The sequence below is a fragment of the Cantharellus anzutake genome (genome assembly GCF_015039405.1).
Source record: "Cantharellus anzutake strain C23 chromosome Unknown EI90scaffold_13, whole genome shotgun sequence".
Taxonomy (NCBI): Eukaryota; Fungi; Basidiomycota; class Agaricomycetes; order Cantharellales; family Hydnaceae; genus Cantharellus; species Cantharellus anzutake.
The window spans coordinates 1,416,690-1,439,841 of record NW_024066963.1 but is presented as its reverse complement, the minus strand read 5'-3'; the positions used below and the strand labels follow the sequence as shown (position 1 = coordinate 1,439,841).

At 50.9% G+C, this 23,152-nt stretch overlaps 3 protein-coding genes across 3 annotated transcripts; 1 reads left to right on the top strand and 2 right to left on the bottom strand.

The window, feature by feature from the left end:
- Positions 1-9,947: 9,947 nt before the first annotated feature.
- On the top strand, positions 9,948-11,045 carry EI90DRAFT_3120601 (uncharacterized protein; the record flags this gene model as incomplete). Its single annotated transcript, XM_039063322.1, has 3 exons — positions 9,948-10,241; positions 10,294-10,306; positions 10,345-11,045. The coding sequence occupies 3 exons, from the start codon at positions 9,948-9,950 to the stop codon at positions 11,043-11,045; spliced, it is 1,008 nt and encodes a 335-aa protein (XP_038918714.1).
- A 3,966-nt stretch (positions 11,046-15,011) lies between these two features.
- EI90DRAFT_3014711 (uncharacterized protein) lies at positions 15,012-16,205 on the bottom strand (the record flags this gene model as incomplete). The annotated part of the gene is made up of 4 exons (XM_039056812.1): positions 15,012-15,418; positions 15,469-15,507; positions 15,649-15,885; positions 15,941-16,205. The coding sequence occupies 4 exons, from the start codon at positions 16,203-16,205 to the stop codon at positions 15,012-15,014; spliced, it is 948 nt and encodes a 315-aa protein (XP_038918713.1).
- A 1,252-nt stretch (positions 16,206-17,457) lies between these two features.
- On the bottom strand, positions 17,458-18,033 carry EI90DRAFT_3144893 (uncharacterized protein; the record flags this gene model as incomplete). Its single annotated transcript, XM_039065202.1, has 2 exons — positions 17,458-17,501; positions 17,616-18,033. 2 exons carry the CDS (start codon positions 18,031-18,033, stop codon positions 17,458-17,460), a joined length of 462 nt encoding a protein of 153 aa, XP_038918712.1.
- Between the last annotated feature and the right edge of the window lie 5,119 nt (positions 18,034-23,152).

Genomic DNA, 23,152 nt, shown 5'->3' with positions numbered 1-23,152 from the left:
TTCCGGTGTTCTTCCAGGGTAGCAGTGAAGATCAGGATGTCGTCCATGTAACAGATGACAACCTCCTGGTCGATGAAGTCTCGGAGTATGTCGTTCATCATGGTCTGGAATGTTGCTGGGGAGTTGCATAGGCCAAAGAACATGACGGTAGGCTCGAACAGCCCCCGGTTGGTCAAGAATGCCGCTTTCCATTCATCGCCATCTTTGATGCAGACGTTATTGAACCCCCAGTGGAGGTCTAGCACCAAGAAGTACTTGGCGTTTCGGAGGCGCGCAAGGACATCCGAGATGAGGGGGAGGGGGTATGAGTTCACTGTGATCTCGTTGAGCTTGCGGTAGTCTTGGACCAGGCATAACGACCCATCCTTCTTCTTGACGAAGAAGACTGGTGCCCCCATCGGGGACTTGGATGGCCGTATGCGTCCGTTCCGCAGGTTTTCGTGGAGGAACTTGTCTAGTTCCTTCTGTTCTGGCCTTGACAGGGGGAAGGTCCTCCCTCTCGGGAGTTTGGCCTCTGGTGCCAGGTCTATCGTGTGGTCCCAAGGCTTCTGCAGAGGTAGCTGGTTGAAGGCTTCCTTCGAGAATACATCTCGGAAGTCTTGGTACTGCTCTGGCACCAGTGCCTCGAACTGTGCGGGTTCTGCCTCTGGCTTGTGGGCCTCCTGGGCCATCCGCTGTGACGGGGTCGTGGTCGCTCTTAGCTCATGTCCCCACCCCAGGGGAATGATAGCGGCGTAGATTCCATCCCCGGGCTCTATCGCGGGGTTTGAGTCGACTCGCGCTCGTATCGACCAGCAGGATGTTGGGCAGCGGGACATGATGACTTTCTGTCATGTCCAGTCCACTTCCGGGTTGTGGTGTAGCAGCCACGAGTGTCCTATAATGAGGGACTGCCTCCCAAGGTTCGCAACGGCGAAGCAGGCCCGCTCCGTGTGTCACCCAAACGTCAAGAGGGCCTCTAGCTCCTCGGTTATGGCTCCGTTCTCATTCGGGGTTCCGTCGACGTTGCGGACAGGGATGGGCTGAGGGAGTGGGGTCGTCTCAAGCCTGTGTTTTCGGACGAACTCGGGGCTCACGAAGTTCCCTGTAGCTCCGGAATCTAGGAGCGCCGACATGGAGATGCTGGCGAGGGACGTTAAGGCGGTCAGCTTCACAGCAAGGTTGAGGGATCTGGGGGGGTGCTTGGACAACACATAGATGGCGGGTGGCAGGACCGCTACCTCCGACGCTGTTTCTGGGGTTTCTCTCCCCTTGCTGGTTGAGGATGCATTTTTCCTCTTCTTCTTGGCGATGACTCGGTGGAATTTAGATGTCGGCGCTGGGCTAGGCACCTCATGGTATCTACATGAGCTAGTACTATCGCCTACAGGTGGCCGGGGCGCGTCCCTCACCGGTTGCCATCCTGAAAATCCTCTTGGGCCTCCCCCTCCTGTCTTTCTCCCTCTGTCTCTGGTTCGTCCACCAGCTGTCTCCTCAGCCCCTCCATGAGTGCTCTGAGGTCTTCAGGGTGCATCCGTCGAGCTCGGCGGGTTTTCAGTTGCGGGCAATCCCACGCGATGTGCCCTGGTGCGTCGCAGTTGTAATACAGCCTGTTTCACCTCTGGTCGATCCTCGAGTGGTTGAGGTCCATGGGTTGTGGCCCTGTTCCTGCTGCGGGGCAGGGCACGGGGCGCTGGGGTGTGGTGGCGGCAGGTGGGGGGTGTGGCTGCAGGAGAGTGGTGGGGAGTGGGGGCCTGGCGGGGGCTAAGCGGGGTTGCGTCGCCTGGAAACACCGCCACTGGTTGTCGAGGAGGGTGGCCTCGCGTTTCCACTCAGCCCAGGTTGTTGGCATGGGGCAGAGGCGGTAAATGCTCTCGCGGAGGCGGGAGTTGATCGCCTGTTCGAAGCGATCTACTAGCCCCACGTCCCCTAGCCGTGAGGTGGGTCCAAGGATCTCAAACTTCTGGATGATCTTATCCACGGAGTCGCTGCCCTGCTGCAGAGTGGCCAGCTTCTGTCTGGCTGTGGCCTCGCGGTTCGGGTCCTGGAACATGGCATCGAGTTCTGTGTTGAACTCGTCCATGGTGAGCCGGGGGGAGCCCGTTGTCAGTAGCGCAATGGTGCGCTGTGTCGCCCATGCCCCCACAGTCCCTCCCTTCATGTAGGACAGGACGAAAAGGATCTGGGAGAGGGCGTTGGGGAATTCCGCTGCTCGGACATGGAAATATATGCTGCATTTGGCCTTGAAGCGGTCAAGGTCTTCGGCTGCTCCAGAGAAGGCAGTGGGGGGGGTGACTTTAGGTGGTTTAGGTCTGGGGGTGGGTGCGGGTGTCGGTGCGGGAGGCGGCGCCGGTGCAGGCGCAGCTGGGGGCTGGTTTTGAGCTTGGCTTTCTACGATGGCCTGGAGCTCTTGGAATCGGGACAGCAGTTCATTGTACTGCTCTTCGGTCACCATAGCGGGGGAGGCGGGGGAGATGAGGTTGAAGCCTTCTTCTGCTGTCAGGGACAGCTCCGAAAGCGGCGAGGTCCCTGCATGTGGGACTTGGTGGGACGAATAGCGGCTGTGCATAGCGGCGATCCCGTCGCAGGGTGAGCGTCCCCGACCACTTAGTCTGAAGTGGGAATATGAGTTATCATTAAAAGGGGAGACTACACTACTTGCCTGAAGTGGGAATATGAGAAGAAGGCTACTTCTTCGGTTCCCACTCCAGCCGTTATTATATACATGCAGGATCGGTCACGTGGGGGGCGCCACATCACCCCTGCACACAGCCACGGCTCTCCGGGTGTCTCTGCAGGAGATCCCGAGAGGGCTCGCTGTGGGTGCGGGGCGAGTGCAGCGGCGGTGGCAGCGATGTAGGGATGGTAAGATACAGGAGGGGAAATAGGTGTGCACGCCAGTGATGCGTTGAGCAGCGGGAAAGGTGGTCCATGTGAGAGAGAGAGAAAGAAAGAAAGGAAGAAAGGAGGAAAGGAGAAAGGAAGAGGGAGAAGCGGTGCGGAGTGGGGGTCGGGCAGGGCATGCCCTGACAATGTACCACTCTCTCCTCTGCCCCCTCTGACTACTTCCATAGATCGATCCACCTCTTTCCGTTTCTCTTCTTTCTCTTCTCCTGTCTCTTCTTCTCCTCTGTCCATTGATAGGACTGTCAGGGCATACACCCTGACCTAGCCCATACCCGCATCCACACCTGCACCCGCAACCGCACCCGGCTGTTGCACTCCCCGCGCGCGCCCTGTGCCGGACGCTCAGTGCGGCCGGAGGGCCCGGACCTCGGGTCTCGGGTCTCATGTGACTTCCGGATATCTCCGGAAGTTTTCGATGTATTGTGGCCACTGTGGGAAGATGAGAAGTTAACTTCCTTCTCATCTCTGACCCACAGTAGGCAAGTTGTATATACTTGCCTCTCTTCTATATATCATCTCTGACCCACAGTAGGTTGTGCCCTGGACAGGGCTGGTTACACCTGGGACTGTGGACCATAGGGGAGGGTCATGGGGACCCGGGAGTCGTCCCCTGACAAGGACACACAATAAACTCTTCTGTGTCATATCCATTCCCAGCCATCGACTTCCGGACTCTCCGACCCCTCCGTTCTAACTCCGCTCCCCCCTCACCAACCTCGGAGCCCCCGTATTCCGCAAACCTCCCGGTGCCCCTCGATGACCACCACCCCTTCATTTCAATTTATTACCTACGCCTCCCTAAGTACGGAGCCCCGAAGACTTCCGGACAGCTCCGACGTCCGCTAGCGCACTCCCGCCTCTGCTGGGCAATACACTCGCCTGCCCTGCAGAGTCCACCTTCGGGCTTATCCCTCCTTTCCGTTTCTGGGTTAACGCCTGCCTTTCCGCTAACCCCGCGAACCGACTCGTCGGTAATATTCAGTCGGCTAATGTCTTAACCCCATTAGCTCCGCTCCGTCCGGCTCCGCCAATTGCGGAACCGTCTCCACTGTAACCATATATATACACTACTTGTACATAGGTTACGCCCCAGCAGATAAATCAACTAGAGTTACCCCCACTAGGTTCTAAGTGCCAGTCAGTAAGTTAGGGCACGGACGTGTCACTAGGCACAGCGCTCCTGGCAGAAGTCGCTGAGGCCAAAGCCCTCCGTTACGGAGACATTCCTTCGTCTTAAAATCTGGTCTCTGACATTCTGCACCTATGAGAACATACCCGCACTCATAGACTCTGGGTCTTCAGACTGCTTCATCGACGACACATTCATAAAGAAGTTGGCCTTGAAGATGTATCAGATAAAACCCCTACAACTACACCTTTTCGACGGTAGCACCAACTCAATCATAATTCGTGCTGTTGATATTCCCCTCCGCTTCGCTTCCGGAAACATCACCCCCATGACTTTCTTTGTCACATCGCTGGATGGATCATGTTCCCTAGTTCTAGGACACAACTGGCTTACCCGCTACAATCTGTTGATTGACTGGGTCTCAAGCAGTATTACGTTCCGAACTTCCGAACCTACCAAGACAGTTACTCTGAGCTCTCCCCCATCGTCTCCGGTACCACTGCCGTTGTCCGACATCCAACCATCTGATGTTCTGCCAGCACCCCAGCCCCAGGCTCCCACTCCTCTGTTACCATCTATCGAGTTCGTCAGCTGTTCCGCATTCGCGAAGGTTTGTCGACTTGAAAGATTGGTATCCTTCAGCCTAACCATCCCCTCCGAGGACAGCCGCTTAAGGGCTGCCTCATCCCACACCGATTCCATTGACCTCTCAGCTGTTCTGAAGGAGTATCACGAGTTCGCGGATGTGTTCAGTAAGAGCAAAGCCTCAACGCTGGCACCGCACCGTGAGCATGACCTGAAGATCAACCTTGAGGAAGGCACTTCACCACCCTTGGGTACTATGTACTCTCTCTCTACCTCGGGACTCGAGGCTCTCTGGGTGTTCTTAGATGAACACCTAGCCTCCAGGTTCATTTGTCCCACTACTTCCGCTCACGCGGCACCGGTCCTCTTTGTCCGCAAGAAGGATGGATCCCTCCATCTTTGCGTTGGCTTCCGAGGGCTGAACAAGATCACCAAAAAGGATCGCTACCCACTTCCCCGCATTTCAGACCTCCTTGACGCCCCTAGCCATGCCACAGTCTATACCAGACTTGACCTCCAGCATGCTTACCACCTGGTTCGCATTGCAGCAGGCAACGAATGGAAGCCTTCCTTCTGCACACGCTATGGTTCCTACAAGTGGCTTGTCATGCCATTCGGTCTCATGAATGCACCCATGGCCTTCCAGCGATTTGTCAACACGATCTTTGCCGACCTCTTGGACGTTTCTGTGGTAGTCTACCTAGACAACATCCTTACCTACTCGGAAGACATGGCTTCACATCAGGAGCATGTCCGAGAAGGTCTTAGGAGACTCTGCAAACATGGCCTATATGCCAATCTGAAGAAATGCAAATTTCATACAGACACTACAGAATATCTTGGATACTGCCTTTCTCCCTCCGGACTCACCATGTCCATTGAGAAGCCGTCCAAGATTGGCCCAAGCCCCATAAAGTCAAGGATGTCCAGTCCTTCCTTGGCTTCGCTAACTTCTATCGGCATTTCATCCACCAATACTCCGACATTGTGGTCCCCTTGACGTGCCTTACGTGTAAGGGAGCCCCCTGGTTATTCTCTGACGATTGTTGCTCGGCTTTCAATACCTTGAAAGAAGCCTTCACTTCTGCCCCTATCCTGACACATTGGGTACCCAATGCCCCCCTCATTGTAGAAACCAACGCCTCCGATTACATGATCTCCGGAATCCTGTCCATCCGTTGTGATGATGGAGAGATTTGCTCCATTGCTTTCCGCTCTAGAACACTCTTGGCGCTGGAGCTCAATTACGACACCCATGATAAGGGACTGCTCGCCATTCATGATGCATTCCGATCATGGTGTCACTATCTTGAAGGTTCAGGAACTCCAATCGACGTCGTTACCGACCACAAGAACCTCAAGTATTTTTCCACCACCAAACTCTTGACCCAGCGGCAAGCCCACTGGTCAGAGTTCCTCTCCCAGTTCCACATGACTGTCCAATTCCATCCCGGAAGACTCGGAGTAAAACCAGATGCATTGACTAGACGCTGGGACGTCTATCCCAAAGAAGGGGATATGGACTATGCTCATGTCAATCCACAGAACTTCCGACTGGTCTTCACTTTGGAGCAGCTCACTGCATCCTTACGAGCCACGTTCCTAGCTGCCACAGTAATCTGAGCAGCTGTACTCGTTGACACAGAGGCTCTCCATCAAGACATTCTAGCCTCCCTCTCCTCTGATACCACAATCTCTTCTCATCTCGCTTCCCCCAACCTCCCCAATTTCCACTGGTCCATTGATGCTGAAGGCCTGTTAAGGCTGGACAACCGCATTTACGTTCCAGATTCCAATGATCTCCATCTCCGCATTTTGCGAGACAAACATGACCACCAACTTTCCAGACACTTCGGTCAAAACCGGACTCTGGATCTAGTACGTCGTGAGTATACCTGGCTGGGCATCCGTAACTTTGTCAAGAGCTACGTTTCCTCCTGCACTTCTTGTGCCCATGCCAAAGTCCCCCATCATAAGCCTTACGGCTTGCTCAAACAACTCCCCATCCCTGAATGTCCTTGGAACTCCATCTCCATGGATTTCATCGAACAGCTACCCTCCTCTTCTGGGTTCACTTCCATCTTGGTCGTCGTGGACCGCCTGTCCAAACAGTGCATTTTCATTCCTACCCATGATGCCATCACCTCTCCAGAACTGGCCAAGCTCTTCCTCCTCCATGTGTTCTCCAAGCACGGAGTTCCTTCCCATGTCACCTCTGACAGGGGTCCGGAGTTTGTCTCTCATTTTTTCTGTTCACTTGGTAAGGCCCTCAACATCTGCCTCCACTTCACCTCCGGTTATCATCCAGAAGGAGATGGTCAGACCAAATGGATGAACCAGATGCTCGAGCAGTACCTGTGCATCTACAGTAACTACCAGCAGGACAATTGGTCTGAACTCCTACCTCTCGCAGAGTTCGCTTACAACAATGCTCCAAATGCCACCACAGGCATCTCTCCATTCTTCGCCAACAAAGGCTACCATCCGAACATCACCGTTCACCTGGAGCGAGACCTAACATCAGTACATGCCCAAGAGTACTCTGTAGATCTTGACTCCCTCCACCACTTCCTTCATGAGGAAATGCACCTCGCTCAGATCCATTATCAGGGCCCGGCAGACTCCTGTCGGAGTCCTGCCCCAGCTTTCGAGGTAGGAACCTCGGTCTATGTAAAGGCCAAGTATTTCCGCTCCACCTGACCTTCCAAAAAGCTCTCCAAGAAAAACCTTGGCCCATTCAAGATCATTGCCCACGTTGGAACTCACTCCCTCACTCTCTGCCTGCCGGAAAACATGCAAGCCATTCACCCGGTATTCCATGTCTTGCAGATCGAACCCTCTGTCCCAAACGTCATTCCAAACTGCCACCAGCCACCTCCACCTCCCATAGAAATTGAAGGCAAGATGGAGTTTGAGATCGAAGAGATACTCGACTCCAAGATCGACTGACATAGACGCAACAAGTGTCAGGGACTCGTCCGGGGTCGAGGGGGTCCGGGTATAACGTCCGGGACCGAGAGCCTGGCGGGGGGCGGATCGGGCGTGCGTACTGACAGGCCCGATGTGGGACAGCGGTCCCTGGCCACTTAGACTGAAGTGGAAAGTTGTTATTATTATTAAAGGAGAAATATTGTACTACTTACCTGAAGTGGAAAGTTGAGAAGAAGGCTACTTCTTCGGTTCCCACTTCAGGTTCGTTTATATACATGCGGCTTGGATCACATGACGGGTGCCACGTCACCCTCGCACACAGCCGTAACCACCCGGGTGTCTCCGTGGGAGATCCCGAGGGTATCCGGTGCAGGCGCGCGTGCTGGGCACAGCGGGAAGTCGCCCGAGGTGCCCGGGCCGGGTACATGGTGGGCGCGCTGCAGATGGGTCAGTTGTACATTGATACAGAGAAAGTCGTCCGTGTAGAATAAAGAGAGAATAAAGGAGAAGTAAGATAAGGAGAAACTGGGGAGGGGAGGATGAGGGGGAAGAAGGGAAAGGGGGAGGAGGTAAGGAGGGGTGGACTGGCGGGGTACCAGGTCAGGTTGGGCCGGGTGGAGCCGGGTCAGGCGGGTGTGCCCTGACAACAAGTTGCTCTACCTGGTCAAGTGGCTAGGCTATGAAGGGACCGATGAGGAGACACAATGGCTCCTTGCTGGCAAACTCGATCACACCTCCGACCTCGTCAAAGTGTTCCACTCTCAGTACCCAGACAAGCCTGGACCTGAAGCTCCTTAGGAACCCCGACTCCTCTCCCATCTCTCCCATTCTCTCCACTCCTCACTTCCATCTTCATTTTTTTCTTTTCTGTAAGTACAGCTCCCCTCACCTTACTAATTCTGGGCCTTCAAGGGTTCAGGCCTAAGAAGGGGATACTGTCATATCCATCCATGGCCATCGACTTCCACTGCTTCCGATCCCTCTGGACTATCTCTGCTCCTGCTTCACCAACCTTGGAGCCCCCATATTCCACAATCACCTCCACATCCCTTGATGGTCACCACCCCCTCTTTTCAATATATTACCTATGCCTCCCTAAGTACGGAGCCCCAAAGGCTTCCGGACAGCTCCAACGTCTGCTAGCACACTCCCACCTCTGCTGGGCAATACACTCGCTTGCCATCCAAGCCCACCTTTGGGCCTATCCCTCCTTTCTGTTTCTGGGTTATCGCCTACCATTCCGCTAACCCCATAACCTGACTTGTTGGTAATATTCAATCGGCTAATGTTTAACCCCATTAGCTCTGCCCCGCTCAGCCCTGCCATTTGCAGGCCCACCCTCATTGTAACTATATATACTCAACTTGTACATAGGTTACACCCCAGTAATAAAATCGACTAGAGTTTACCCCCTTTAGTTCTGGTTGCCAGTTAGTAAGTTAGGGCACAGACGTGTTACTTGGCACAGCGCTCCTGGCATAAGTTGCTGAGGCCAAAGCCCTCCGCCATGGAGACATTCCTTTGTCTCGATCTGGTCTCTAACAGAGACCATGGGTCCCATTTTAGACAACGTTCAACATACTTTGATGCTGGGTGCTGAGGCCCCCAGCATCTCCAATATCCCTAATCCTACCCCAATACCAACAGTACCAGGTGTCCTTCCCCTGTGTTACAAAAATGGGGCCGGAAGCGCCCATTTTCGTCCATTCTGGTGCAGGAATAGGGAAGGGGGTTGGACATAATGGGTTACAGGTGGTTTCACAGATGGTTTGACATGTGGTGTAACAGATGTTAGCACAGCGGGTTTTTGGTTAATTATTGATTATTGATTGGTTAAACTTAATTACTATACAAATCATGTGATACAGAACCCATAAGAGTCTAAAATGGGAAATTCCCATTTCCATAACACCCTGTGATGGATGTGCAAGCTACTGCAGCTTACACTGTGTCTGACCATCAGACAATGGGCCCGCAATTTTTTGCGGACTTGATGGCACCAGGACAAGCGCTGCCATTGCCATACTTTAACCCCAATCTCTGGGGTTACCACCCTTCCCTCCCTCATGGAGCACCCACTCCTGAAGCAGCTCACTAGCTGCATGCTACAATGTCAGGGTCTTTCCTGACTGAACTCCTTATGGATGCAAACACCCATGTTTGATGTCTTGACAATGAACTATCACAGTCTCGAGAAGGGACTCAACATATCCAAGAAGAAAACATAGGGCTCCATGAGGAACTCTTTAACATCAAGCTCAAGAACCAGCGTCTCACCAGCAAGTTTCAGGAAGTCTCATTACACTGGGATTTCCTCCAATGAAAGTGCGACTTGCTGGAAAGGGACCTCAAGTCATATGAAAAAGGTTGTGAGGAAGATGAGGCATTGCACCCTCAAAAAATCCCTCACACAGAAATGCGTACCCAGAATGCCCCCATCAAGAGGGTGCATCGTGTAGATGACAACTCTCATCCACACCCTGGACCAGCCAAACTGGCCCATCCTCAAGTACCTGTTGCTGACCCAACAGTGAGCCATAGGGTCCAATCTAATACATCCAATCCCGAGTCGGGAAAAGAGCAGGCACTGCGTCACCCCCTCCTACCACTCGAATATTCATGGTTCCGGCTACCTAGCCAGAATCGTTCTCCTTCTCCTGGGACATGGAGAAACATACCCATCCCAGGTTCCTTCCACACCAACGACTTCGTACATGGAGTTACTGTTAGTGGCCAGAGGTGGCTCATCACCACTGAAATAGGCCATCGTCAATGGTGATGGGACAACTTTGTACTCCCATTCCTGATTACAGTGAACGGGTTTAAATTCATGGTTGACCTCAAGTGGATCAACCAGCAGGTTGGGGCAGCTGGGGTTATCGATGATGCCCCAGGCGATGTTTGTGACCTTCATGCTTGTTACTTCGAGCTGAAATTCAAGGGCAGAAGGAATCCTTCTGTGGATGACTTTGACAAGAGGTATGGGTACATCCAAAGGACTCCCGAAATTCTCAATGAGGCAGGGATGAAGTACATCCTGCTGTCGTTGTGGAGGCATCATCCCTCCAATGAGGCAAGGGCTTGTAGGGTGGCCAATATGACTGCCTTCAAATTCTCGAAACTGCATGTGGGCGACTACCCCATACCTCCTCCCCCTCCATCACAGTCAGGGCACTTCATGCCTGAACCAGCTCCACCTGCGCCTCCACAAAAGATGCAGGTTTCTCTCTCTCAATTAATGGATGGCAACTATGGCCATCTACCTGCCACCATGCGTCCTCCCACCCCACTGCTTATCCCCGATGAGGATGAGGATATGAAGAGTGATGGCAAGGCGACTAGAGGGTCAGTCGATGAGGCTGCTCCTCTTCCTGAACAACGTTTCCCTGCTGTGATCTGGTCTGAGACCGAGGCTGCTGTTGCTGGTCCTTCTGTCAGAGTCGGGCAGACTGTCAGAGTCGGAATACTGTCAGAAGACGGATTGGGTTTCTGTCTGAGTTGGGGTCGGAGGTGATGCAGAGGTCTGTTGGAGCATGCACGCATGGATATGTGGGTGTAAATATGCGGTGCGTCCGGAAGCGCTGTTCAAGGTTAGCAGAGTGGGATCGTGGCCTCAGTGACTCAAGTGGAGCACTGTGCCCTGAGCTTGATGTTTTGGGGAGATCCTGTATTTACAGACTGACACTTACAGCGGACTTCAAACAAGACTTGCAGGTGGAGCGGACCTGTAGGAGGAGCGTGGACTCTGCGAGCACGGACTCAGAGGGGGGGAAGCTGTTGGAGGAACCGTGTGCTATGGGAGGCCGGACGAGTTTCCATACAGCCACATTCCCACATCCGAGCGAGGAACTTGCCCGGACAGCCACATTCCCACGGTAGCGTGACTACTTGGTCACAACACCTTTTCTTCTTACTTATTTTGGTCACTTCGGACTTATCCGCGAAGTCCACAAACTATATTCATTCATTTGGATTAGTTTCCTTTTTCCCTCAGTTCTCGCGCATTAGCTTGAGACTGAGGTTAGTTACAACATTCTTTTACTCTGATTTCTTATACATTGTAACTCATTGTATATTACCTTATAGCTTTAGCATTAGGTAATATTACAGTTCTCACGCATATTGCTTGAGACTGAGCTATCTACTAGAGCAAGCGGTTATTCCGTTAGAAGCCCCCTTTGCAGAAGGAGGGACTCAGACCAGACAGGGGGGGGGGGGTACTCTAGTTGATTTCAGACTGGGGTCCCCGAAAGTATTTACAAGATATAAATAGGAAAGAGGAAATATAGAAGGGCCAGTTGGTCCAGTGTGGAAAAGAGCGGGGATTGTCAAACTAAGTAATGGACAAGAACCCGGGAACTGGAAGTGAAGAATGAACAAACAAACAATGAGTGGTGAGGGTTATTGATGGGAAGAACAATAGGACCAATAACCTAGTGTCAATAAAAGCGGATCAAACACTGATATTGTGAATGAGTGGATAAACATAATAGGCACTCAGCAAGGAATGAATGAATGCTGCTGAGTGGCAAAAGGCCAAAGGAAAAGCGGGGTTGGTGTGCGGCACCAACACAAGTCCGCAAAATGGGATGCGGGAATCAGCGCGGCACTGATAAGTCCGCAACAGAGGGTGGTCCATCAGTGCTGTCACAAATGAGGACAGCATGATGGCCAGCAAAGGTACAGAGGGGAGTGTTGACCTGACTACAGGGTGTGGAAGTCAACCAGGAGTGGCAGGGGTGCAGAGGGTGCAGAGGTGGGCAGAGGTCCGGATGTGGAAGATGCACAGAATACGGAAGATGCAAAATGTGCAGAGGATGCGGCGGCAGGGATGTGAGACTGAGTTGTGCTATAGGCCTAGGAGGAACCAGAGGGACTGGATGCTGGGAGCACCAAAGGCTCGGGAACTGGAAGTGAAGTCGGAATGCTGGCAGGGTCCAGGGTCTGATTGTTGGCAAAGTCTCACTTGATAGGGCAGGGGGCCAGACATCAGATTGAGGGCTGGTTGGATCAGGTTTCGGGTTGGCAGATTCACCTATCAGCATTGATTTGCCGCTGATGGAGCCCCAGGATTTGTCGGTCGTGACTACTTTGGACCTTTCTAGTGCTGCTGTTTCGGCTGCCACTGGCCCTTCCTCCAAGAAGGGTAAAGCAAAGAAGGTTTAATCACCTTCTCTTCATCGAGGTATATGTGCCTCATTTAACATGGAGGGGTTAATCACCCCCCCATTCTATCATCCACTCTGGTGCATCATTCGTACCGCTGAGGCCTAACTGCCTCATTCATCGTTTTTTTTTGTTTTCTGCTCTGGGACCATCGTAACAATGGTTCTGCAAAGGCCTAACAGCCTTTGCTTTACTATGTTCTCCACTCCATTCTCTGGACCATCATAACAACGGTTGTGTGAAGGCTTGACAGCCTTCACTTCCTTATTTCCTCTGATCTGCTGAAACAGTGGGTCAGTGGAGGCCTAACGGCCTCTACTTTATATATCTTTTCTTTGGTCCATCGAAACAACAGACCTGTGGAGGCCTAACAGCCTCTACCTTGTAGTAATTTTTGGATCCATTGAAACAATGGATCTGTGGAGGCCTAACAGCCTCTACTTTCACTTAATCCTGAAACCATCATAATAACAGTTTTGTCAAGGCCTAACAGCTATCGTTTTTATTCCTTCTTGAATAACTCTTGTAAAATTTTGAGGGGAATGGCTTAATCGCCATTCCCCACCTTATATTAATTTCTTGACAACTTCTTGTTATACCTGCCTGTGCGATATTAATATCACAAGGGAGGAGAGTGTAAGGGATATAGGCCGCATACTTGTGGCCTACCCTATTCATTCTTTATTTATTGCATCGGGTTTGTACCCAACATGACACTTCTATTCCCGAACCCTTCATTTCTACCATGTGGTCCCAAGCTGCAACTATCACATGTATATACAATAATGTATTTAACCTACATGTGAGGGGGTAAAGGCTTCCCCAGCCTTCTACCCCCCCCCCCCCCCCCCATTGATAAATACAGCTTCATACAGCATACTTCAACAGACTGGGAGTGTAAGGCAACCTCTGAATATTGCGAGACCACTCATGAACTCAACCTTACAGTGGGCATGAGATGGCAGTATGACTGTCAGGGACGCGTCCGGGGTGGAGGGGGCCCGGCTGTAGCGCCCGGCAGAGGGACCCTCTCAGGGGACGAAGCGGGCGCGCGTACTGACGGGCCCGATCTGGGACTGTAGTCCCTGGCCACTTAGACTGAAGTGGAAAACGTGAATTGTTATTAAAAGGAAGAACTACACTACTTACCTGAAGTGGAAAACGTGAGAAGAAGGTTACTTCTTCAGTTCCCACTTCAGGTACATTTATGTACATGCGGCTTGGGTCACGTGACGGGTGCCACGTCATCTGCGGAGAGGGCCGCAGCCATCCGGGTATCCCCACAGGGGATCCCGAGGGCGTCCGCGCATGCTGGGCGTAGCGGGAGGTCGCCCGGGGTGTCCGAGCCGGACGGGTCAACAGTACAATGATACAAGGGAAGGTGGTCCGTGTAAATAGAAAGAATAAACAGAAAGGGAGAGTGAAATAAAGGAGAAAGAGGAAAGAGGGAAGAGGGAGGAAAGGGGAAGAGGGAGGAAAGGGGAAGAGGGAGGAAAGGGGAAGAGGGAGGAAGGATGGGTAGCGGGGAGCGGGTGAGCGGGTGAGCGGGTGAGGTGGGCCCAGGTGGGCCCAGGTGGAACCGGGTCAGGCGGGTGTGCCCTGACAATGACCTGCAGACGATCGAAGGGACACCATTGTGTTGTCTGCATTCTGTCATTCGGGGATATGAGCGAAATGAGAATGAAGGTTGAGATGACTACTATTACTCAGTGTCTGAGTTTGAGCGTAGACACAGGCATTGCGACACTTGAAGTTGACGAGGAGTGTTTGTCAACATGAGCAATTGCGAGGTCGTGAATAGTGCGGATGAAGGATGAGGGTATGGATTGCTGTGAGGGTGCAGCTATCAATGGGGATTTGGCTTTTCTGAGCCTGAGCATAGACTCAGGCATTGTGGCACTCGAAGTCGACATTGACATGAATAGTACCGAGGTTGTGAGCATGAACAAAGAATGTTGCTGACTAAGGAAGGGTATGGATTGCCGTGAGGGTACCATTATCAAAAGGAATTTGAATTTCTGAGCCTGAGTGTAGACTCAGGCATTGTGACACTCGAAGTCAACATCGACGTGAATAGTACCGAGGTTGTGAGTGCAGACAAAGAATGTCACCAACTAAGGAAGGGTACAGATTGCTGCAAGGGTACCATTATCAAAAGGAATTTGACTTTCTGAGCCTGAGTGTAGACACAGGCATTGCGACACTCGAAGTCAATGAGGAGGGTTTGTCGACATAACTAGGAGATATTGTGAACGGTATGGATGCCAGAGAAGGATGTCGCCAACCAGAAGGGGCCAGTGAAGACTTGCGGAAGCTATGAGGTCTGTAGCTCATCATCACTGTCCCCGTTTGTGGCACCATTCTCCCCACCTGCATCACCCAATGTTGCTGTCGCATGATCCAGGTCTACAATGACCGTGAAATCCCCCTCTTGGGCAATATCTTCTGCTTCGCTGTTTGCCGTGTCATCATCTGAACTATCATATCCATCTTCAATGCCTAGGACTTCATGCTGCAGTTGAGGTGACATGTCCAGGTCCGAAGGTGGTAGGTGGGCAACAACCAGGGATGGTGTTGCTGGCAGAAACACTAGGGGACTGACCAGCATTTGATTCAGCATTGTCCACTCAAATGGTCCAGTGGTCAAATGCTTCCTCCAGTCCGAGAGTACCGCCACCAAACTCTTCTCTACAAGACCAAGGAAATACAAGGCATCAGGGTCTAATTGCCCAGATTAAAGTAAATATGGACACTCTCTGAATTGAGCATACCTCTGCTACACATCTGCATTGCATGCCGCACTGCTGCATCTTGTTCAGTGATCCAGGTTCACAAATTATAGCACTCTGCATTGCAATGTTCAAGTTCTTCTCGACAATTAATATACTCCTGCGCATCATGTATTTGTCTCTGGACACTCGGGTCAACGAGCCAACTGGGGATTTCACCACCTGGGAACTGTCCAAGGTCTTCCACACTAGCATCTAACCAAATGTCTGCATTGACATCAAGATCAAAAATGACTGTCATGTTGAGCTCCGGTGGCACAACTGCATTCGCAGGAGTGCTGCCTGCCAACTGCATGCACAGCATCTCATTCCACTTCTTGTTATAATGTTTGACAGTAGCCATGATACCAGGCTCATGATGTCTTATCGCTCTCCCAGCCTGATCCTGGGTCTTCTGATCTATGATGTTTCCAGTTATCAGGACAACATGACAACACAATCAATACCAACACACCAAGCATATGACTGTGATATGCATGATCCAGATTTGCCAACTCAAACTTCCATGCATGAAGCTTGGAAACAATCTGATCCTTCAGAATGTGTAGATTTAACTGAAAGTTGAGCCACTTATCATGGCGCAAGCTCTCAAGGTTGGTAACCATCGAAGGAGAGGTTTGTCGGAGTTTGGCCTCTTTCTGCCTTATGTGTTCCTCCATACGCTGAACACTTGCTTCTTCAGCTGTGATCCTATCTGTGAGTTCTAATTGACAACCCATGGACCTGAGGGGGTCTGTAGATAGGAGGAGCCCCAACTTGGCTCATGAGTTAGCAAGGAGGCCCTTGAGCGATTCAAGTGAATGACTGAGAGACAAAATGGTGTCTATAAGCTTCTTTGAGCGATTCCCAGATTGACCTGTAGGCATGACTCAATCCTCAGTGCAAGAGCATAATAATTAGACGTGATACATACATATGAGTAACAGGTTTAGTTTGAAATGCCCTCTGCTCATGAAACTACCTAAGGAGAGAACTAATCTTCTCCTCCGATGCCTGCATGAGGCGCTCATGAGCTTCTGACATTCGATTTTGAGCATGGGAAATTCCAGTCTGCAGCCATTTCCCCATATTTGCGAACTTCATCCGATCACCATGCTTGATCTGAAGGTCAAGAATAAAAAGGTGACGATGATACTAAAGGGTAATTGTCATATCCATACAATCCCGACCTCCACTCCGGGCTCCCGGAACTCCGAACTCCGACTTCCGGAGTCCTACTTCCCTTCCGTCACCTTCTCCTTGCCGACTCCCAAGAGGTTATCCCACCTCTGGCTCGGACACCACCTTCGGTCCGACTCCGGAACATTCCGGGTTTGACCCCAACCTCGACACCTTCCAGACGAGTACGCAAAACCTATGCTCCCAACTCCGGACCTCCGCTCCGGTATCCCGTTCACGTCTCATCTCCGGAACCTCCGGTCTTAGCTCCGACCTCGGACTTTGACCCCACCTCCACTTATACCCATTGTATTGGTTAGCTCATTCCATTTAATTATGTTTGCCAATATTCCGGAGTTTAACTTCCGAGTTCGGACTTTCCGGACTTACCTCGGACCTTGCAACTATTGCATTGTCCTATTCAACTCCGCTATTCTCCCTCATTCCTATTTGGGCTGCTGCTTCCTTCCTATTCAGTCAGCTAGCCATTCCCCACTCCCAACCTCCTTCCTTCCTCCTTGGGCCATGGCCCTTCATTCCTCCTTTGAGAAACACCATTGAGTCAAACCCTTGACCCTCGGTGTTGTTCCTCTTTCCATCTCCCTTTGTCTCCTTTTGTCCTACCCTCGCTCCTTTTGATTCCGGACCCCTCCTTATATACAATGTACTTAGTAACTTGTAACCTCAGTCCGAAATCGACATGAATTCCCCCAAGAGACTTTCCCTCTGCTAGATCCGAAATTAGGGACCCCTAGGACAACCAGCAATGGCACAGCGCTCTGCCTGAGTCGCTGAGGCCAAGGTCCTTCCATGCTAAGTCTCCGATTCCATTCCGGAGTCGTCCGAATCTGCCCATTCTAACAGTAATCATAAATATATGGATGATGACACTAAAAGATAGCCTGAACATATGCCAGTGACCCTAAGCCCAGGAATTAGTTTTCGGAGCTCACTCCAAAATCTTTCACAACCTTCACCATCAGACAACCCCCATATATACGACTTGTGAGGGTGATACCAAAGTTGACAGGCCCATTGATGGCCATACACATGGAAGACGGAAACACCAAATTCCAGACGTTTCAACCAATTGGTCCCATAATCCCACTTGTTGAGGTGATGGTGTAATTGACAGGCGATGTCATAAAGTAATCCAACCTGCCAGTCCTTTGGTAAATGTTCAAAAACTGCCACTATAAGAGTGAGGGTGTAGAAGCGCTTCTCTCTGGCAGTCCACATATTTGCCAAGAAAAGGGGCCAATCATGATGGCACAGAACAGCCATGAGGCCAGTATCGTCAAAATATTGTGTTGAAGCCTTGATACAATTGCCATCCGCAGCAATGAAGGAATCATTGCATGCATTGAGTGAAGACTTGGGCACATTCATACCAGGCTCCACTGCATCATCTTCAGCAGGGTCATCCAGCATCACGTAGTCCAACATTCCAGTATTAGTCTTGACTGCCCAAGAGCACCCACTCATGCCATGCACCCGATCCTGAAAATCTCGATCCTTCTTCTCCCATTCTTTTACAAAGTGGTGTGGCAAAACAATGGTGGACAGTGTAGGCAGGATAACCTACTATACCCTACACCACCAGTATTTTCGCGGTTTTATGTTCCTTAAGGATTTCCCATATGCGATGATCACCTACCAATGCCAATGGTGCATAAGAACATTTCTAAGCACTGGGACGTTGAGCTGCTGACCCAGCAATTTGTTTGGGGACAAAGTTTCCCATTCCTTGGGCATTGACAAATGTTCTTTGACTCATCAGTGTGGAGGAATCCAGGACACGTTGGGTAGAAGCTGCCTCTGCATTGATCGCATCAGAATTGACCATGCTAGGGATTCCTGGGATGCTGAAATGGGTATGTTGGTATGCTCGGTCCCCACAATGGCATGCTCATCGGTGAGAGGATTCCTTGTTGTAGAGCTGGCAAGGTAGCATCGAGAATGTTCCACAGTGTTGGAAATTTCTGCATCCACTAGGCGGACAAGCATCTGATAGTGGCAGAGCGCATTTGCAAAGCGTCACTGTAGAGATAACTACACCTTTGTCAGCTCCGGTGATACACAAATTCGATGCCACATCATGCACCCCTTTTCTAAATGGGAATCCTCAAACCTCAAGATATTTCGTGATTGTAGTTGCCCATCCTCTCTCATTGGGAGCCATGTTCATGAACAGTTCAGACACTAACTCGAGCATGTCAAAACTGACTGCCAACTGAGGATTCATGTTACAAAAATGGGGCCGGAGGTGCCCATTTTCGTCCGTCCTTAGCGCAGGAAGAGGGAAAGGTTGGGAAATGGGGTTCATATGGTTATACAGATGTTATCACAGGCAGTTTAACATTAGTTGTAACAGATGTTAGCACAGTGGGTTTTTGGTTGTTTATTGATTGGTTAAACTTAATTACTATACAAATCATGTGACACAGAACCCATAAGAGTCTAAAATGGGAAATTCTCATTTCCATAACAATTCATGGGGGAACAAGGGAAGAGACCATAAGATGCAAGCTGAATGGGAGCAGTATGACATTCACAGATGTTTAGCACAATCTCCTGCATCCGGTGAATCCAAATGCCTGTAACCTGGTGAGGTCGGACAGGATGTCCAGATGCACAATCCATCTCAGAACTGTCATCAGATGGCAATACATCACAGTCTAAATGGCAAGACTGCCAGCTTTGTCACACGTATTTCATGTAGGGATATATAGGATCAACTCTAGTCAATTTTATCACTGAAGTGTAACCTATGTACAAGTTAAGTATATATAGTTACAGCAAGGGTGGGCCCGTGAATGACGGGACTGAGTGGAGCAGAGCTAACAGAGTTAAACATTAGATTACTGACAAGTCAGGTTACAGGGTTAGCAGAATGGCAGGCAATAACCCAGAAACAGAAAGGAGGGATAGTGTTAGAATGGGGCGGAAACGGACGACTCCGGAGTGGAATCGGAGACTTAGCGTGGAGGGACCTTGGCCTCAGCGACTCAAGCGGAGCGCTGTGCCATTGCTGTTTGTCCATTTGGTCCTTAATTTCACAGTAGGTGAGCAGGAAGTCTCTAGGGGGCATTTCAGGTCGATTTCGGACTGAAACCAAGATGAGTATGTACAAGCGCCGATATATATAATGGAAGGGGCAAAAGCACAAGGAGAACAAAGGGTGACCGAATCAGAACGAAGACGTCCGAACGGGAACAAAGGGTAGAGGGAGCGGAGCGGTACCGAAGGTCATAGGGCAAGACCTGTGATACGTCCGAAAGGAGGTAGGGAGGGCGAGGCCCAGAGGGGCAGGAGGATGAGGGGAAGTGGGGATGATGACTAACTGGCTAGAATAGAAAGAAGCAGTAGTCCAAATAGGGATGAGGGGAAAACACGAGAAATACATTACAGGCGGCGAGAGTGCCGAAGGCGGTCCACGAAGCTCAGGGGTTGCGGAGCTTACGGAGGTTACGGAGGCGGGGTTGAAAGTCCGAGGAATATTGGCAATGGTGTTTACGTAGTATGAGGTCACCAATGCAATGGACTAAGACCGAGGTGGAGTCAAAGTCCGAGGTAGGGACTATGATGGAGGCTCGGAGTAAGGTACGAACGGTGTCCGAGTGCGAAGTATGGAACAGCGGTGGAAGGTCGTAACTTGACGGAAGGGTGGCGGAGGAGTAACAGAGGGAGAAAGGTAAGGAAGAGGGAGTGGCGGAAAGGAGGGTAGTCAGGTCCGAAGGTGAGTATCGGAGCGGACGGGGGAAGCGTAGGGGGATGATGGGAGGGTGGAGGTGTTGTGAAGGGGGAGCGGAGTAGTAGGAAGGGTGGCGAGTGGGGCGATGTTCGGTCCGAGATGAGTATCGGAGCGGACGGAGATAGGGTCGGAGAGGTAAGGGGAGGGGTGTGTTGCCAAGACCGAAGGTGAGTATCGGAACGGCAGTGGTAGGTTATGACTCCGGAGGTGAAGAGGGTGGAGGTCCGGAAGTCGGGTCGGGGTCGGGTATGCACGGATATGACAATGGGGGCGAATGGCTCAAATTTTCTTGGGCTCACATAGAGCTTCTTGTCTTTTAGATGAGTGTATATCCACAGGAACTTTTCGTTGTGTTGCTTCACTGTCATAGTTCTAGTGAAGATGTCGTCGAACCATACATGGATGGCTCAACCAATTTGATCCCTTAGGATCCAAGTCAAAACATGCTGGAACATGGAGGAACCATTACAGTCCCCTTGTTGCAGCATGTTGGATATGAAAGTACCATACAGGGTACTCATCCCAGTGTATTGTATGCAGTCCAGTTCGATATGAATATGTTCATCTGTCATATCAATCTTCGATCGATAAGTAACCTGAGCCATACTGTCCATGATGAAACACATGTCAGGCATGGGCATGACATTGAGAATAGAGTTCACATTGCGATTTCTTGCATCGATTACAGTTCATAAAGAACCGTCCTTCTTTGCAAGGCAAAGAAGTGGAGCAGCCATTGCGACTGCTTTGCGTTCCCACCATCTGGCTTGCTCATAATGAGCGATTTTCTCTCAAAGCTGCGGTTCGAGAGCTTGAGGGCACGTAGCCCTCCTTTTTTATTCAGATCAATCAAGTTGATCCGGTGGTTAACCTCCCTGAATGGAGGTAGGACCTCAGGGGCTGGTGCCTTGATGTCCTTGAAATGTTCATGCCACCAATTCCTGAGTGGCACGAATTCAGGGTCTGTCATTGGCAGCCCTTCTAAATGGGAACAGTTGGGAAGCCTGAGGTCTTTTGACCTCGGGCTTGGCCAGTGATTGGGCCACTGAGGGGTTTCCACGTCTTTTTGAGTGGACATGGTGTCAGGGATGGTACAGGAGAGGTTGGGGTGGCAGTGTAACGCCTGGCACTGGTGGCTTGGGTGGTAGCAGGGTAGTGGGGTGGTATGGCGGACAGCCCTCCCTCGGACTCACGTCCCTCCATGGCTTCTTAGGCTGAAGCAGAAAGTGTATTGTTATTAGGATGAAGGGCTAAACTAAGTTAGGGTACTTGCCTGAAGCAGAAAGTGAGAAGAAGGTTACTTCTTCGGTTCTGCTTCAGCTCAGTTTATATCCAAGTGGGAATCAGTCATGTGAGGGTGCCACATCACTCCCAGATGGAGCCGGGATATCGTGGGTGGCTCTGCAGGTGATCCTGAGTGTCAAAGAAGAGAAATACAAGTAGAGGTGCACAGTGCATCCAGCGGCATGGTACCCCTGCAGGGTACCTGGCATTGGGCATGTCCAGGCTACAGGTATGAAGGAGAAGGTCGTCTGTATGGAGAAAGAAGGAAGGAAAGGGAGACAGACAGGAGAGGGATAAGGAGGCGGCGTGCCCTGACACATGGCAAGTATGTGTGGTGAAGGGTTTACAGCCTTCATCATATTGCGTCATGCCATCTGTTTAGAAGGCAGCTCAGTTTTCAGTGCACGGGGAAGTTTGGGGTGACCACATGCAGCAGCCCCCACGGAAGTTTTACCCCATTCCATTAGGACATCAAACGTTTTGATGTTGCCCATTGTAACGGGTCTATCCAACTAGACTTGCAACAGGAAAGAGGGGGATAAGGATCTCACTACAAGTCAGGTCTGAAGTGGGGTATATTGGTCCAGTCGAGTCTGGTGCTGATACTCTCTACCAAACTGTACAGTGGGTCACGGAAGAGTCCGATAAACAAATAAGGAAAGAACATCACATGACAATAAGGAAATGGAAACATCGGGCTCTAGACACCGGAAATGGAATCAGAAAAATAAGGAAAAATAAGGAGTGTGTATGAGAAGTGCGTGAGAGTGCATTCTATGTGTCTAGGATGTGGGGAGTTTGCTGAGCATGGTGGAATCGTGGGATTTGGCTCGTTTATGGTACACTGGCAAATCCCCAATACACCGTCTTTATGTGGATGGTGTGGGTTTCGAAATTGAGGGACACTCCATTGGCATTCAGCCAAGGAGCTCCGAGAATGGCATTGTAGTGGTCAATGTTAATGATGTCAAAGTAGTGAGTAGTTGTAACCCCATGAATGGTTATGGGAGTATTCATGCCGTACATTATACATGATCGACTGTTTTTGGTCCCCATTTGGAGAACCAAGGGGTTTGGCAACTTGAGCAGTGGAATGTGCACTGCTTGGACAAAATCTGGAGATAGGGCATCTGTTTCAGCACCACTATCAAATAGGAAAAAAGTGTTTACCCCGGCGATGTTAACCTTGCCGGTGAGCATCTGCCTTAAATCAGCGCTGCAGTTTTCAGGGTATTTACCCGCCTCTCATGAGATTCTAAACTTTGCATTGAATATTGGCAGGATTTTCTTCAGGAGTTTGTTAGGCACTGAAGAACTCATCACACTTTGCGTTGACAGTTTGGTGGATGAAGATTTAGGGACCGGTATTACACCATCCCCTTTGTAAAATTTTACTGCGTCATCAACAAGCTCAGCCACTATCTGCTCATCAGATGGCAGTTTGTCCACTTGCCGAGCAGAGGCTAATTT